Source organism: Podarcis vaucheri, assembly GCF_965113315.1.
Source record: "Podarcis vaucheri genome assembly, chromosome: 17".
NCBI lineage: Eukaryota > Metazoa > Chordata > Lepidosauria > Squamata > Lacertidae > Podarcis > Podarcis vaucheri.
The window spans coordinates 40,634,934-40,651,111 of record NC_138755.1 but is presented as its reverse complement, the minus strand read 5'-3'; the positions used below and the strand labels follow the sequence as shown (position 1 = coordinate 40,651,111).

At 45.1% G+C, this 16,178-nt stretch overlaps 1 protein-coding gene across 1 annotated transcript; it reads left to right on the top strand.

Annotated features, from left to right (window-relative positions):
- TENT5C (terminal nucleotidyltransferase 5C) lies at positions 1-4,473 on the top strand (the record flags this gene model as incomplete). The annotated part of the gene is made up of 2 exons (XM_082206148.1): positions 1-173; positions 3,288-4,473. Exon 2 carries the CDS (start codon positions 3,310-3,312, stop codon positions 4,471-4,473), a length of 1,164 nt encoding a protein of 387 aa, XP_082062274.1. The 5' UTR covers positions 1-173; positions 3,288-3,309.
- Between the last annotated feature and the right edge of the window lie 11,705 nt (positions 4,474-16,178).

The window sequence follows — 16,178 nt, the reverse complement described above, 5'->3', positions numbered from 1 at the left end:
GCTGGAGGAACCCGAGGAGGGAGCTTCTCCCTTCGCCTCCGGCTGGCGGGGCGGGGTCCGGGTGGAAGGCGGGTCTCTATAAAGCTAGACTCGCAGGGCGCCCCCCGCAAGAAAACTCTGGCCGCCGCCGCTGCTGTTGCTGCGCGTTTTGGAGAGGAGCCTGCGGCGCTTTGGTGAGTGGAGCGCGGAGGCGAAGGGAGGCTGCGCTTTCGCCTTCTTCTCCTTCTCCGGAGGAAAGCTCCCCCTACGAGCTTGAAAGCCGAGCTTTGCCCATTTGGCATAGGGGACAGAGGGTGTGTTTTTTTGTGGGGTGCGACCCCCCCCTTTGAGCCTCTATATGCCAAGTAAATGGCAGGAAGCCTGGATGGCTGAAGGGACGCGAGCGCTACTACTGGGTGCCAGCCGCCGCCCCCCCCAACTGCTAATGCGCGCTCCCTGCAAACAGAAAGCTAGCGCATCAGGGAAAGAAGGGGTTGCGTGGGTTTTTGCTGTCTGGTTCGCTCCGCTTTCCTGCTTGCATGGAGTTTTTAATAGAGGAAGCGTGGGAAATTGCGGGTCCTCCCATCCACACGACCGTCCCTGCACTCGTATGCGGTCTGTTCTTATTCCAACGCCTTGCTCTGCTGTGACTCTTCAAGATGCGGCTTGTTTTCCTAAATGCAATCTACTTGGGAGTAAGGGCCACCGAAATTGCTGTGGCATGCTTCTGAGTAAACGCACGCGATAATGTTAGGAGCTTTCCCCCCTGTTTTTTAAAGGGGAGGAAGCCCCAGTAGTGACAGTGTCTTAGTCAGCTAAAAACCGCAAGCGAGTTCTTTTGTTTCACAGCCCCTTTGCATATCTCTTTTCTTCACACCAAGTTAAATAGAAAAGGGGTGTGGAGAAGAGACCAAGAAAAGTTCGTGATGGGTCTTTAGTTCAGAGTGGGGAACTTGGGACGCTCCAAATGTTACTGGAGGTACAAACTTAATCACAAAGACATTGCAAAACTGCCTTGAAAATACCAGAAAAAGTTTCCATGTTGTTCTTGGGTGTCCTATCACTAGGTCTGGTTGAAATATGTAACTTAACCTTTGGTTGCCACAGCAGTAACACTGTTAGCACACATTCAAGACTAAGCCGGGTCTGGTATGGTTTCAAATTGGATGAGGGCCAGTCTGTTAAAATTCCTGCATATGGGGGTGGACTAGATGACTCTGGGTGCCCCTTCCAACTTTGATTCCTTTTCCCACTGGGGCACAGGCCACATGTGATAGAAAGCTTGTAGGTGTGTGGGGTCTTTGTTTTGTCTTACTATGGCAGTTAAGGAAGCACCTGCCACGCCGTTCCTGTTCGTTTCTCTAATTTCGAAAATGCCCTGAAAAGAGTTCTGAAACTTGCTTGGTTGTGAACAGAAATTATGACGGAGTGGGCAAAGCTTGCACACTAATATGTTGATATCTCAGGGCCGTAAGGCTCTGGGCTTTCCCCCTTTTGTTTCTAAGAAGGCTGCCTCCTGTTTTCCCTGCATCTTGTTTCTGGGTCTCGCTGGCCTTTTGCTTCTGCCGCTAACCAGCCCTCTTTTGAGGGTCTGGCTATATAGAGAACTGTTGCTGTTCCTAGGTGTGACGGGGAGTGGTTAAGAGGCAGGGAAAGGCATCCCATTTGTGTACCTAGCACCCATAAAAACATTAGGGTTTCTTCCTTGCTCTTATTTCCCCCTGCCTCAATTAGCCATGTGGGTTAAACCACAGAGCCTAGGACTTGTTGATCAGAAGGTCGGCGGTTCGAATCCCTGTGACGGGGTGAGCTCCCGTTGCTCGGTCCCTGCTTCTGCCAACCTAGCAGTTTGAAAGCACGCCAAAAAGTGCAAGTAGATAAATAGGTACCACTCCGGCGGGAAGGTAAACGGCATTTCCGTGCGCTGCTCTGGTTCGCCAGAAGTGGCTTAGTCCTGCTGGCCACATGACCCGGAAGCTGTATGCCGGCTCCCTCGACCAGTTAAACGAGATGAGCGCCGCAACCCCAGAGTCAGTCACAACTAGACCTAATGGTCAGGGATCCCTTTACCTTTAAATAAGACTTGCAAGCCACAGGTGGGTGTTACAGTTGTTCTGCCTCCCCTGTGTTCAGCTGCCAAGTACTGGAAAACTGCATTTCCCTGTGCTTCTAACTAAGTACTTCCAACCTTGCGCAAAGGATCACTGCCTGAACATCTCTCTGGCACTGCCATTACAGTACACATTGGTGAAGCCCCGTCTCTGTGACATGCTGGGTTGGTTTGTTCAAACTAGCAGTAGCATGTAAAATGGCAGTCCATGTGCATTGCGCATCCAGTGTTCATGTGCCTGCACCTGTGAAGGGGGAGAGGGTTTAGCATGTATATTGATTTTGTCCTCAGTCAGTGCCCAAGCCCAAGTCAGAGTCTAATCGTCTGACTGGCAACAAGGATACTAAAATATATTTTTTCCAAGTAGCAGGTCCTTTGGAGAGGGCACCCAACACCAGTTTCCCTCTTTAAAATATTTCAAAGGTTTTAAAAGCAACATTTGGAGCAAAACAACAACAACACCATACTGTAATTGGACATGGAAGAAATTATAATAAAATAGGGTGTGGGAGAAAAGAGGAGAGGTTCTGTGTTGTCAGGTATTCTTCCTGTCAAGATGTTGTGGTATGTGAACTTCTGCATCTTAGTAAATTAATGAGCTCTGGATTGTTGACTGGGACTCTCTAGAAACTGCCCTCGTGCAGTAGTTGTGTGGTAGAGAATGCTCAAACTCCAAAGAACTCAGCCATAGTAACTAAACCTGGAATATAGGGATTTGTGTGGTGAGGGAGGGAGGGGTGGTGGTGGTGTGGGATAATTGGGGGGGGGGATAGACAGAAAAGGTAATGAGACCATAAATCTAAGGTACAACCCTATTCTATATTCAGAGTATTTTAAGGGAAGGTGTTTGTATTCCTCACAACAAATGAGCAGTACTTACATTTGCTGCTTTGAACATTTAGAAAGCTTGGGAGATAAAATGTAAAAGCTTAGAATACACTGCAGATAAACTGACTTCAAAGGAAGGTCAACACAGTCCATCCTTCCATTGGTATTAATGGAGCTAACCTGGGTGACTTGGACTGAACCCGTGAACCACAGCAAGTCTGGTGGTGCACAGAATAAGTTGCCAGGCTCCCAGCTCTTTCCATGAAGGGCTTCCTGAACCAACTGCAGTCTCTCATATTTGCTGTACCCTGTATCCAACTGGATGGTCTGATTAACGTGTTCTTTTCCTCCCCCCTTTCTTTTTTTTTAGTTACTTAAAAGATCAATCTACAATGGCAGACAACAGACCAAATGCTGATTCCTTGTCCCGCAGTGTGCTCAGCTGGGATCAGGTCAGTCGTCTTCATGAGGTCCTGTCTGAGGTGGTGCCAATTCACGGAAGAGGCAACTTTCCGACTCTGAAAATAACTCTGAAGGATATTGTCCAAACTGTTCGCCGCAGGCTAAGTGAAGCAAACATTAAGGTGCACGACGTCCGTCTGAATGGTTCCATGGCAGGTCATGTCTTGGTCAAAGACAATGGACTGGGTTGTAAGGATCTAGACCTTATCTTTCAAGTATGTCTCCCAAGTGAGACCGAGTTCCAGTTGGTCAGAGATGTGGTTTTGCAGTCCCTCTTAAAATTCTTGCCTGAAGGTGTCAACACCGTAAAAATTAGCCCCATGACCCTTAAGGAAGCCTATATTGAGAAGCTGGTGAAAGTGTGCACCGATATTGACCGATGGAGTCTAATCTCTCTCTTCAACAAGCACGGCAGGAATGTAGAGCTCAAGTTCGTGGATCGTATAAGGCGGCAGTTTGAATTTAGCGTGGACTCTTTTCAGATAATACTAGACTCTCTGCTCTTCTTCTATGATTGCTCAGAGAACCCAATGTGTGAGCATTTCCACCCAACTGTGATTGGAGAAAGCATGTATGGTGACTTTGAGGCAGCCTTGGATCACCTGAAGAACAGGCTGATAGCCACCAAGAACCCTGAGGAGATCCGAGGAGGAGGTCTCTTGAAGTACAGCAATCTGCTTGTGAGGGACTTCAAGCCCATGGACAGAGAGGAGATAAAAACCCTCGAGCGTTACATGTGTTCTAGGTTCTTCATAGACTTCCCAGACATTCTAGAGCAGAAACGCAAGTTGGAGACATACCTCCTGAACCACTTTGCCGAAGAGGACAGAAGCAAATATGACTACCTAATGACCTTGCGCGAAGTAGTCAACGAGAGTACGGTGTGCCTCATGGGACATGAGCGAAGGCAGATACTGAACCTCATCTCCCTTCTGGCGCTCAGAGTGCTGGTAGAGCAAAACCTCATCCCCAATGCCACCAATGTCACCTGCTACTACCAGCCAGCTCCATATACCAGTGATGCAAACTTCAGCAGCTACTACGTTGCAGATACATATGGCCAGTCTCATCCTACCTGGCTGCCTTGTAACTGATTTTGAGCTTCCTATTTTTCAAAGCCCCTCAACCAACTCACACCAATCGAATGGCTCCTGGTTCTCTTTCCTCGTTCCTTAAATAGCCTTGGTCAACCCATAGAGTGGGCCTCATCTTTCCTAGTTTCCTTGCCTCTCCTCTCCTCTCCCCGGGAGAACTGTCCTAATTCTGTTCCCCAAAACTTCTTAAATCTGAAGATAGAAAGATGCTGTTGGGACAAAGCCAGAGTAGTAGTAACTGCTCGATTGCTTCCATGCCATGTTGTCTTCTGAAGTTTGAATTAAGTTATCTTTGCAAATAATGAGGATTAGGCTGATATGACTATGGAAGATCATAGCTCCAGTCCTGTATGACATTAGGCTGTTCAAAGTCAATAGGACTGAAGCAGCTTCTGAACTTTATGCAGGACTGAAGCCGTTTTCTTTTCCCTCAGAAAGTCTTAAATTAGCAGTTGACTCATTGCTGCTGTAGCAGGACTAAAGAATGGATTTCAGTTTGGAGAGGATAGTGACGTCTGCCAAAACTGTCCCTTTTAGTTTAAAGAAAATAAGGCTATCCTAAATTACATGATGCAGGAATTCTAAGAACCCAAGTCAAGCTTTTTTTTTTTTTAAAAAAAGCAAAGTACTAGAAAATATATGGTAATTATGAAACTTAAGTTTAATATGTTGTTTTCCACTGGTGTTTGGACTGACCTGCCAGGGAAATATGGAATACTCCTGCCCCCAGAGTTCAGCTGAAACTGCAAGATGTTCCTAAGTCTCTGATGTCACAAGTCTGATCAGTAGGAAACTGGGATGGCTTTACTTTGTTATGTTTATGTACTGTACCATTGGCTTGTAAGTGTGCATAGTTAGGGATTTCTAGAGTACAGCAGTATTGTTGAAGACAAATTGGTAAAAAACCTCACTTGAAATAATTGTTCCAAGCTTGCGGATGGCCTGGGCTGGAAGAGGGTTTCTATAACATGGATTTTCTTGTTTCAGGGGGATTCCCCTTGAAAAATGGGTTCATTAATAATTATTTTTTTAAGTATCATTTATTTAAAAATGATATTTTTGGCCAAAGGTCAGTTGTGTGCCCCCCGCCCGCAAGCCTCAAAGTATATAAGTGGGTCCGTTCTCACATGTGGTGTTTAAGGAGCCTGCCTTTAAGAAAGGATCCTGCAAAGAAGTCCTGTTAAAAGGTAACCTGGTGTAGACTAGAGATATGGAAGACCCAGAAAAAAATTGGGAGCCTTCACATTGCTAGTGCAAAAGATCAGTGTTATGGTTGGCAATGTTAATTTGCACTTCAGTTAAAGGAATCCATGTTTTGATGAACTGTCACAGGTATGGGAAATGCAAATAGTGGGTCCCAGCAGAAGTCTTGAAATTTGTCTATCAAATTCAAAAGGCAGCAAAAGAAAAACAACAAGAATCTCTTGGGCTGTCCACGGTGTTCCTATAGTCGAAAGGCCAGCCACCTACTTAATAGGCGAACTTTCTGTACATTTTCCCCCAAAGGAAACTAAGCTAAGGTTAGGCGTGGGATCGTGATGGAAATACTTACCTGGGAAACACACTGTGTTTGGATGGCATTGAGTTAATGAGGAATAGTACTTGGCCCCCTTCTCATTTAACCGTTCAAAACAAGAGGGCAGAGGGTTTACTTACTCTTAGTACTGCTACTTCTGCAACACAGAGATAAACACTATCTGTAGCCATGCAGATGTCGCTGGCTGTTCGAAAGCAGCAGCACCTTGAGTGAAGTAGTAGTTGAACAAAACTGATAAGCAGGGAAGTATAGGGCTTGTGATTTGAGTGCCAAGGACTTGTCGGTTTCAATTGCTCTTGGCCATTCTACACATTTTTTGCTGAGTAATTTCAGACTGCCTGAATGTTTCTTGACTGTGCTCTTCTGCCTATACATTGATCTGCCTGTAGATCAAGGCACATACTTACTCTTAATGTAAAGACCCACAAACTGCAGGATTCCTTCCTTTCACATGGCTGTGTCTTGGGGGTGGGGGAGGAACAGAAAGAAGGATCGTATTAAGTGCGGCTACAGCAACAAAGCAAAATTTAGATCCCCCCCCCAGCACTGAACTCAAAGTTGAAATGGACTATAATCTTAAGAGTAGCATTTCTTTACACTGGAAGAAACCTTTTCCACGCACGTCTGGTAAATATGTATTTCTTTAAATTGTAAACCTAATGTCAGTTGCCAGATGAGCAGCTTTTCGGAGCGCTACCGATGCGTATCTTATTTTGGTTTCCTTAAGGTGAAAAATAAAGTCTGTCAACTTAAACATGACTCTTGTTGTTCTTCCTCCCCTGGCCCTCATTAAGGGGTTTTCCAATGGCAGCTTAATTTATAATTCCTCCACACATCCCTTGCCCAGGTCAAATATCAACTATTTAATATCCCTTTAGTTCTTTAGTACCTTAGGTTGGAGAAAGATATGGAACCAGCTTGCCTATTGACTTCTCAAGGGTAGTGACTTTTTTCCCTACCAGCCAGGCTGTTAACTCCTTACACAGTACGTATAAGCTAAACAAGCTGTAGCTTAGGGCACCACTCTCTTGCCCCCCCCCCAAAAAAAATTAAAGAAAAAAAGCCTGGATGTACATTTCCCAAATATAAGATAAAAAACAAATAAAATAAAACCTACATATAGCAACAGTTACAGATATCTGAAGAAGATATCTGATATCTGAAGAAGTGTGCATGCACACGAAAGCTCATACCAAGAACTAACTTAGTTGGTCTTTATGGTGCTACTGGAAGGAATTTTTTTATTTTGAATATAGCAACAGTGTTTGTGTTATGTAGGCTCCTATGATGTAAGTCATGGGCCCCGCCTGCTAGCCTGCTCCCTAAAATATCACTGGTTTGCTCCTTTCTATATATAGGCTGCCTACATTCTGCATGTGCAAATGGCTTTAGATACCTATTAGGTCCATAAATTACCATATAGCATATATCCAACACAAAAAACAGCGACAATTTGTTGTTGACAAAGCACAGCTGGACATACAAAAGGGCCCCATTACCTTCAGTAGCTTAGGGCCTCATCAAACCTAAATCCAGCCCTGATTAAGATACTAACATGACCACCACAGTGCCCTGTTGTTGTTGTTGTTGTTGCTTAGTCATTTAGTTGTGTCCGCCTCTTCGTGACCCCATGGACCAGAGCATGCCAGGCACTCCTGTCTTCCACTGCCTCCCGCAGTTTGGTCAAACTCATGCTGGTAGCTTTGAGAACACTGTCCAACCATCTCGTCCTCTGTCGTCCCCTTCTCCTTGTGCCCTGCATCTTTCCCAACATCAGGGTCTTTTCCAGGGAGTCTTCTCTTCTCATGAGGTGGCCAAAGGATTGGAGCTTCAGCTTCAGGATCTGCCCTTCCAGTGAGCGCTCAGGGCTGATTTCCTTCAGAATGGAGAGGTTGGATCTTCTTGCAGTCTATGGGACTCTCAAGAGTCTCCTCCAGCACCAGAATTCAAAAGCATCAATTCTTTGGCGATCAGCCTTCTTGATGGTCCAGCTCTCACTTCCATACATCACGACTGGGAAAACCATAGCTTTAATAATATGGACCTTTGTTGGCAAGGTGTCCACAGTGCCCTAGATTTCACAAAAAAACTGTCTCTCCCGTCCAGGCCTATGAGACATTAATTCCAGAGCAGCCTGAATAAAAACAATCAATAGTGCTCTAAGTTAATATTGGTCCCTGCTAAGTCATTATTCATTTATTGTGTTCATATCACACCCTGGGGTGTATGGGGTGCTGGCGGGGTAGTACCTCTGGTGGGAGACACATCATGCTCCTTCTGGGCTTGGTTGTCCACCTTTGGTCCCCATCCTGCACTCAACTCTCACCTGTGGCTTCTTGAAGCTGTTAGCATTCCTCAGGGACCACGCCCAGGAAACAGATTCGACTGGCTGGCTAAACCAGGTGAGGGTAGCTGATGGGTCTCAAACCCTCAGTGAGTTAGGGACCTCCCCTGCATGCGAAGACAGGCTCTGGTGGATGGGACAGGTGAGACCAAGAGTGGATCCAATGCAGTGGCGTAGCGTGGGTTGTCAGCACCCGGGGCAAGGCAAGTAATTTGCGCCCCCTAACCCGTGGATTTGCGCCCCCAACCCGTGGATTTGCGCCCCCTAACCCTAACCCCCAGATGTTGCGCCCAGTGCGGCCGGCCCCCCCTGCACCCCCCACGCTATGCCACTGATCCAATGGTCAAGAAGTCAGTTTCTGCACATGCTGGAAGTGAGGGGCAGATGGGGCTCATCAAGCTGGGAAGGTAGTCCAGAAGGAAAGCTCTGATCCTAAAGCTCCACTGCCTTGTGGGATATATTTGGGAGAAGAAAAAGCTAAGGAGTAAACCCTACACAAATCCATATGCATAAAATCTGGCAGCCCAAATGGACTGCAAATCAAAGGATACAGTCAGGGGGAGTCAGTTGTGCAGCTGTGTATTCAGTAAGGATACAACTCTAGTATCCAGTGTAGGCAAACCCAAATGTGTATTATAGATTATAACGCAGAAATATCTGACTTCTGTATGTGTTGTGTTAATTTTCCCTTCAAGAGAAACATCACATTTTCTGATTGTAAAAAACAGAGTTTTGGTCTTAGTTCTCAGTATGATGGGGATCTTATTTCTTCCCCACATACAATGTTTCTCCATACCCAAAAAAACCACCCCCCAAATCTCCTTGCTGCTAGAAAACTAGGATGACAACTAGGCTAGAACCACTCTCTCTGAAAATCCAGTTTTGTATGGGGAAGGGATGTTGTGTCTGCTGGGCAATTGTGTTTGGGGCATTGCTGGACAATCTCCAAGCTGTATTTTAAATGGTATAGCCCACATAGGGATTCTCAGGTCCACTGATAACTAGATTCTGGTAAGATTACCGTATTTTTTGTTCTATAAGATGCACCAGACCATAAGACCCACCTAGTTTTTGGAGGAGGAAAACAAGAAAAAATATATATTCTGAATCTCGAAGCCAGAACAGCAAGAGGGATCGCTGCACAGTGATCCCTCTCGCTGTTCTGGCTTCTGGGATAGCCACAAGAAGCCTCTTCAGGGCAGCGGGTTGAAGGCTCCCCTTGCCCTTATGAGGCTTTGTGCAGCTAAGCCAGAAGGTAGAACAAGAAGAGGGAGTGCTGCGCAGTGAAAGAAGCAATCCCTCTTGCTGTTCTGGCTTCTGGGATAGCTGTGCAGCCTGCATTCGCCCCATAAGACGCACACACATTTCCCCTTCCTTTTTAGGAGGGGAAAAGTGAGTCTTATAGAGCAAAAAAGACGGTAGGTTGCTGCATTATTATTTTTTGGTAGGTTGTCCATGTTTCTGTTTGATAGCTGAGGCAAAAATAACCTTACAGCTTTCAGAACAGTTTGTTCTGAAAGGCTCAGAAGCAAACACCCCTCCCCCCTCATTCTGGTTTCAAACAGCTGTTGGTTTCAGCCCAGCACACCCTGAATATAATTACATTAGTGTTTAGAATGTTAGGCACAAATGTAGTTCTGAATTCAAACTGGTACAGAAGTAGTTTTACTTCTGGCTTGTCACGTGTGTTTTCCGAGAACATATATTGGAAAGCGTGCATGTTTTATTGCCCTGGATAAAAACAGAGGCTGCAGAACATGTAAATGAAGCTTGCCCACTCCATCATGGTGTGTAAAATTCAAAGTAAACGTCTCTGCACCTAGATAGGCAGCTCAGAGAGATTTTCTCTAAATGTCAGTTATGCATAACTGAATAGAGAACACCAGTTTGCATACGGTAACATACATGTAAAGGTGCAAACTTAGAAACAATTGCTGCAATTGAAATATAATTCCTCTAACCATAATGGACTCATGTGCTTGCTTAGTCTGACATCCAGGTTTGTTAACTGTTGCTGCTTAGCAATTTCAGACAAAAAGGCCCAGGCCAGGGGGATGGACCAGAAAACCTGGGGGAAGAAACCCCTTTTCCCCAGATGTCCTTCCAATGGAGAAAAACTGAGGTAAAATGAAGCAATGTTTCCTTTTTCAGAATGAGCGTAAAACTTCTTCAAGTCACAGCTCCCGGTTATGCTAAAAGCCTAGGATGAAAGCTAATGGTTAGGAATTGCCTCCTGACACCTAGAAATCCTTCTCAAGGGTTTTGAAGGAGGGAGTTACTGGGGCTTAGAGAAGATGCCTCACCTAAGAAGAGGCCCCTGGCTGGCCCCAGGCATTTTGCTGCCTGAAGCAGAAGAGCAAATGCAGCCCCTCCTGGCATTAAGGTGCTGCTGTTGTTGTTGTTTAGTCGTTTAGTCGTGTCCGGCTCTTCGTGACCCCCTGGACCAGAGCATGCCAGGCACTCCTGTCTTCCACTGCCTCCCGCAGTTTGGCCAAACTCATGCTGGTAGCTTTGAGAGCACTGTCCCACCATCTCGTCCTCTGTCGTCCCCTTCTCCTTGTGCCCTCCATCTTTCCCAGCATCAGGGTCTTTTCCAGGGAGCCTTCTCTTCTCATGAGGTGGCCAAAGTCTTGGCGCCTCAGCTTCAGGATCTGTCCTTCCAGTGAGCACTCAGGGCTGATTTCCTTAAGAATGGAGAGGTTTGATCTTCTTGCAGTCCATGGGACTCTCCAGAGTCTCCTCCAGCACCAGAATTCAAAAGCATCCATTCTTTGGCGATCAGCCTTCTTTATGGTCCAGCTCTCACTTCCATACATCACTACTGGGAAAACCATAGCATTAAGGTGCACAAGGACCTAAATTGGATAGCAAGTCAGTTTGGCAGCTGACAACAAATCCTACAAATACACCTCCAGGAAATCAGCTGAGAGGCCATCAGCATGGGATAAGACATCCCCTACCACTCTCTGGAAGGCATTTGGATCCATCAAGGGATGGGGGCAGACCATTGAAATTGGTCCCACAAACTGGTCACTAAAATGTCATAAAAAGGGTGGAATGGGGTGGGGCAGAACACAGGAAGGAGGAACGATTTAGGCAATCCTCACTGATGCTCACGGGGGTCTGGAATGTAACCCCCATGCAAAATGAGGCTTGCCTGTATCAACAAAAGTGACCAGCTACTCTCTTGGAAAAACTAACCCACCGTATTCAGCTGTCTGTCATCAGGTACAGCCAGACACTTTTTAATGTTGTACAGCAGAGGAGAGGGTTGATGCTTTTTTCCTCTTCCCTTATATGAACCAAGCAAATATGAACAAGTCTCTGTCACTTGTTTGCAGCAGGCTATGGAACAATAACACTGCCCTGCTGGCTGATCTTAACTCTTCCTGGAGATTGTTCTGACAGACATTTCCTGGACATCCTCGTCACTGTGGAAACCAGAGAGTAAGCTGGGAGAAGAATTGAGAAAACCAAAAGGCATTTCTTTGTTTAGTTCTGTTGGAGATGTTGACTCATAAGTTTTGCATTGAAGCATGATCTATAGAACGGCACCCTATGTCGTTTCTTATCCTTTACTATCGTGTTACCCCCATGAGGACAGAATAAGGATTCACTGGTACAGCGACACTGACATGAAGTGCTTTTAGTTAGAAACCCTTGGAGCCATGAAGCAGAAAGGCAGATTCGTTTAAGGAGGGAAATGCGGACGCTTACTTTGAATTCTGACAGTGAAGTGGTTTTCTGAAGGACGGTCTTTTCTGTAGCCATATGAAGCAGATTTGCAGAGAGCAACCCTGTGGTCCTAGCCGCAAAAGCAACAGCGTACTTCTGCATGTGAAGACAGGCACTGGCAGATTGAGACGATGAAGCCAATAGTGGGTCCAATGGTCAAGAAGGGAGTTTCTGCACGTGCTGTAGAGGGAAGTGAGCGGCAGATGGGAACCTGGGAAGGTAGCTCATCTAGGAGAAAGTAAATTCTAATGCTAAACCTTCTTTGCCTTGTGGCTACACTCATTCAGGCGTTGGGTGTAAAACATCTTCAGGAGTATGGATGGAATCTTACCTGGTAAAGGTAAAAGTAAAGGTAAAAGTAAAGGTAAAGGGACCCCTGACCATTAAGTCTAGTCGCAGACAACTCTGGGGTTGTGGTGCTCATCTCGCTTTACTGGCCAAGGGAGCCGATGTTTGTCCACAGACAGCTTCTGGGTCATGTGGCCAGCAGGACTAATCCGCTTCTGGCAAACCAGAGCAGCACACAGAAATGCTGTTTACCTTCCCGCCAGAGCGTTACCTATTTATCTACTTGCAGTTTGATGTGCTTTTGATTTAAATTGGATTTATTGATGAGTAGCTGTGGTCTAAACCACAGAGCCTAGGGCTTGCCAATCAGAAGGTCAGCGGTTCGAATCCCCGCGATGGGGTGAGCTCCCATTGTTCAGTCCCAGCTCCTGCCAACCTAGCTGTTCGAAAGCACATCAAAGTGCAAGTAGATAAATAGGTACCGCTCTGGCGGGAAGGTAAACGGTGTTTCCGTGCGCTGCTGGTCACATGACCTGGAAGCTGTACGCCGGCTCCCTCGGCCAATAAAGCGAGATGAGCACCGCAACCCCAGAGTTGTCCGTGACTGGACCTAACGGTCAGGGGTCCCTTTACCTTTAGGCATGGTTAGGAATGGATTTCTGGTTAGCCTGATAATGTATATAGGTTGTATTGTTTTTATTATCAGCTGTTAGTGAAAGAAATGGCACAGATGTGGCAATGACATCTTCTACTGCATGGCAAACCGTGTGTCCATGTATTTCTGTGTTTATGGCTTTTAGAAAAAACAACAATCCTGAGCTACAAAATTCAGCTTTACTAGCCGCCTTCCCCCAATCATGGTAGGAAACAGGATTAGAAAAGCAACAAGGAATGTTAATGGCTGTTGTCATCAGCTCAGTTACACATAATTCAAGAGAACACACATTTCAGTATTAAAACAGGTCTGACACTGAAATGAGTTGTGCAGTCATAATGACCTGGTTTGATTATTATTTTACAGTTAAAGAAATTTGCACCGATAAATATAGCTAACACTTACATGAAACCTGACTGGCTCACAAATTACAGTCTGCAAGTGAGCAAAGAGGACTCAGTTTGAGTGCAAGCTCAATTATTGCAAAAATCGCCACCATCTCTACTTAAGAGAAATACTCCCAACTGCAGATTTTGAGAGTACAGTACTAACTACGGTACAGTGGTACCTCACGTTACATACGCTTCAGGTTACAGACTCCGCTAACCCAGAAATAGTACCTTGGGTTAAGAACTTTGCTTCAGGATGAGAACAGAAATCTCGTGGTGGCAGCAGGAGGCCCCATTAGCTAAAGTGGTGCTTCAGGCTAAGAACAGTTTCAGGTTAAGAACGGACCCCCGGAACGAATCAAGTTCTTAACCCGAGGTACCACTGTATTCCACATTAAGCATTAAGGAATGGAACTATTCAGCCACTTTGTATTTTTTTCAGCTTGGTTATAAAATGACTGCTTCCTGTTTAGAAGCCGGGAGGTTGAAAAGGTCAGCCTGGGAAACTGAAACCTAGTTCTTAGTTACCAGAACCTGAAGAAAATGTAAATTTGCGACCTCAGATTTAGCTGCCTTAGTACACTACTCAGTGCAGGGAATTGAATGGGTGAGGAAGTACTGGTAATCCTACAAACACTTACTTGGAACTAAGTTGCAAAGTGTTAACTAACACAGTTAATTTATTCACAGACACAGTTACAGACCCTGGAGCCCACAGAGTCCCTCCCTCCTGCTGAAATTAGTCTTATAAGTAGTATTCTATTATTACAGTGCTTGTGTGATGTCCACAACTGCATCTGGATTGCAAATGGGTCCACAAACCCCAAAAGGTCATAACCGCTCCTAGTGGTTCACCGATAAAACTGCTAGCATGTTTGCAAAGCTAAGCAGGGTCCAGTATGATTTCAAATCGGGACAGCGTGTTGACTTTCCTGCATCACAGGGGGTTGGACTATATGACCCTTGGGGTCCCTTCCAACTCTACAATTTTATGGTTTTATACAGAGGGCTGCTTGGAAGAGACAGCTAGGAAAAAGAGATTTCCACTTGGTGGCAGCTGTGAGGACCGTGCAGGAGCGGTTAAATTGTCTGGTTAACAGCACTCTCTCTCTCTTGGCTACAACCCTTGCCATATTAGGATGGAGGCTACAAATCTCCTAAACAATCGTTTTTTATATTACTGTATTTCACAAATGAAGGCAGTTTTCGATACCACCAGTTATCCATAGATCCCAAGGTGTCTCACAAGAAAGTACGTTAAAAACAGCAACGTACACTATAAAACATCAAAACAGGAGGAAATTCTTTTTTATGTTAATTATTGTATAAGGATGAAAATATGATCTGTAAATATAAAACTGGGGGGGGGGGCATAAACAGGATAAAGTTAATTCTGTCAATGCGGCATGAACTCATGTATGTGTTTGATGGTGGAATGTTCTCCAAGGCCACTGTGTGTCCTGTGCACAACCCTTTTCTGACTCCTGAAGTCTCAGCGATACCCATGCATCACAAAATGCAAACTATTCAGCCGTCTGCAACAATTTCTGATGAAGCGGAATCCCCCTTTTTTCATTAAAAGGGAACATGCTCATTTAATTAGAATGCTCAGTTGTCATACAGAAATACCACCTCACATTCCACACAATTACCTTGTATATTTAATTGGATGCAAGCTGTGACTATGTTCTCTCACTCAGCTTATTTGAAACGGCTTTAATTTAGTGTCGTGCTTTTGCAGCAGTCGGGATGGATGTGACAAGAGGGTGCCTTTTAAGCGGTGGACCAGGAAGGCTCCCTTGGTGCCAGCATAATCTTTTGGGCCAGGTGAAGATGTTTCACCCCTCATGAGTGTTTCTTGTGTTAAGCCCTTGCTGTACTGCTTTCCATAATAAGGGTTTAGTCTCCATGCTTTCAAGTATTGAGAGCAGAGCAGGGAAAGGAGAAAAGTTATCTTATGTTTGCATCACCTTCAGTGTTAAAGAAATATTCTATGTATTGAAATTTCATTTTGTAAAGTCACTTTGAGTCTCCTCTGCCCCCACCTTTTTTTTTTTTTAAAGTCAGGGTAGTGGCATCCTTTGAATTTCCTGCTTCAGATACTGAAGTGTTGCGGTTTGTTTCTGTCTCCATCTATCCACACTGCAAAAAATTCATTTCAGTTCTACCTTTCTAGATAGTTTCCTTCAGAATCTGCCCACTGCTTTTACTAGTTTTTCAGTGAATCTGAATCTTGAAACAGCAGAGACGCCTTTTCAGAACCTCTTAGAGGTTTGTTTTTAAATGAGAATCAACTGCATTTGCTTACCAGTTTAATGGGTCATGTAGGCATGTATCCATTAACATACCCATGCTGTGTACCTTGTATCTAAACCAGAGTAAGCTACTGCAGTTTTATCTGGTGCACATCTTCCCATGTGGTGTAATTATTCTCAAATAGGAAAGAACAGAGCAGAAAATAGTAGCAAGGCAAGGAATGTGGATGATTATATTATAGAAATGTGAAATTCAACCAGGGCCATTTCACCTCTCTCCTTTCTACAAACTTCACTTGCTTTCTCATGTGTGAATATTTTCTTCATCCTCCCGCCTTTTTCAGCCAGTGTCTCATCTAAAACTTCCTCTGAGGTTAAGTATTTAGAGAATTGTTGGATCCACCACTTCAAAAATGTAAGAAGGCAGATGAAGCAACTATGAAAGCTGTAAGGTTCTGCAAGAGAAGTTATAGATTCAATTTTACAACGTCACTACCAAATA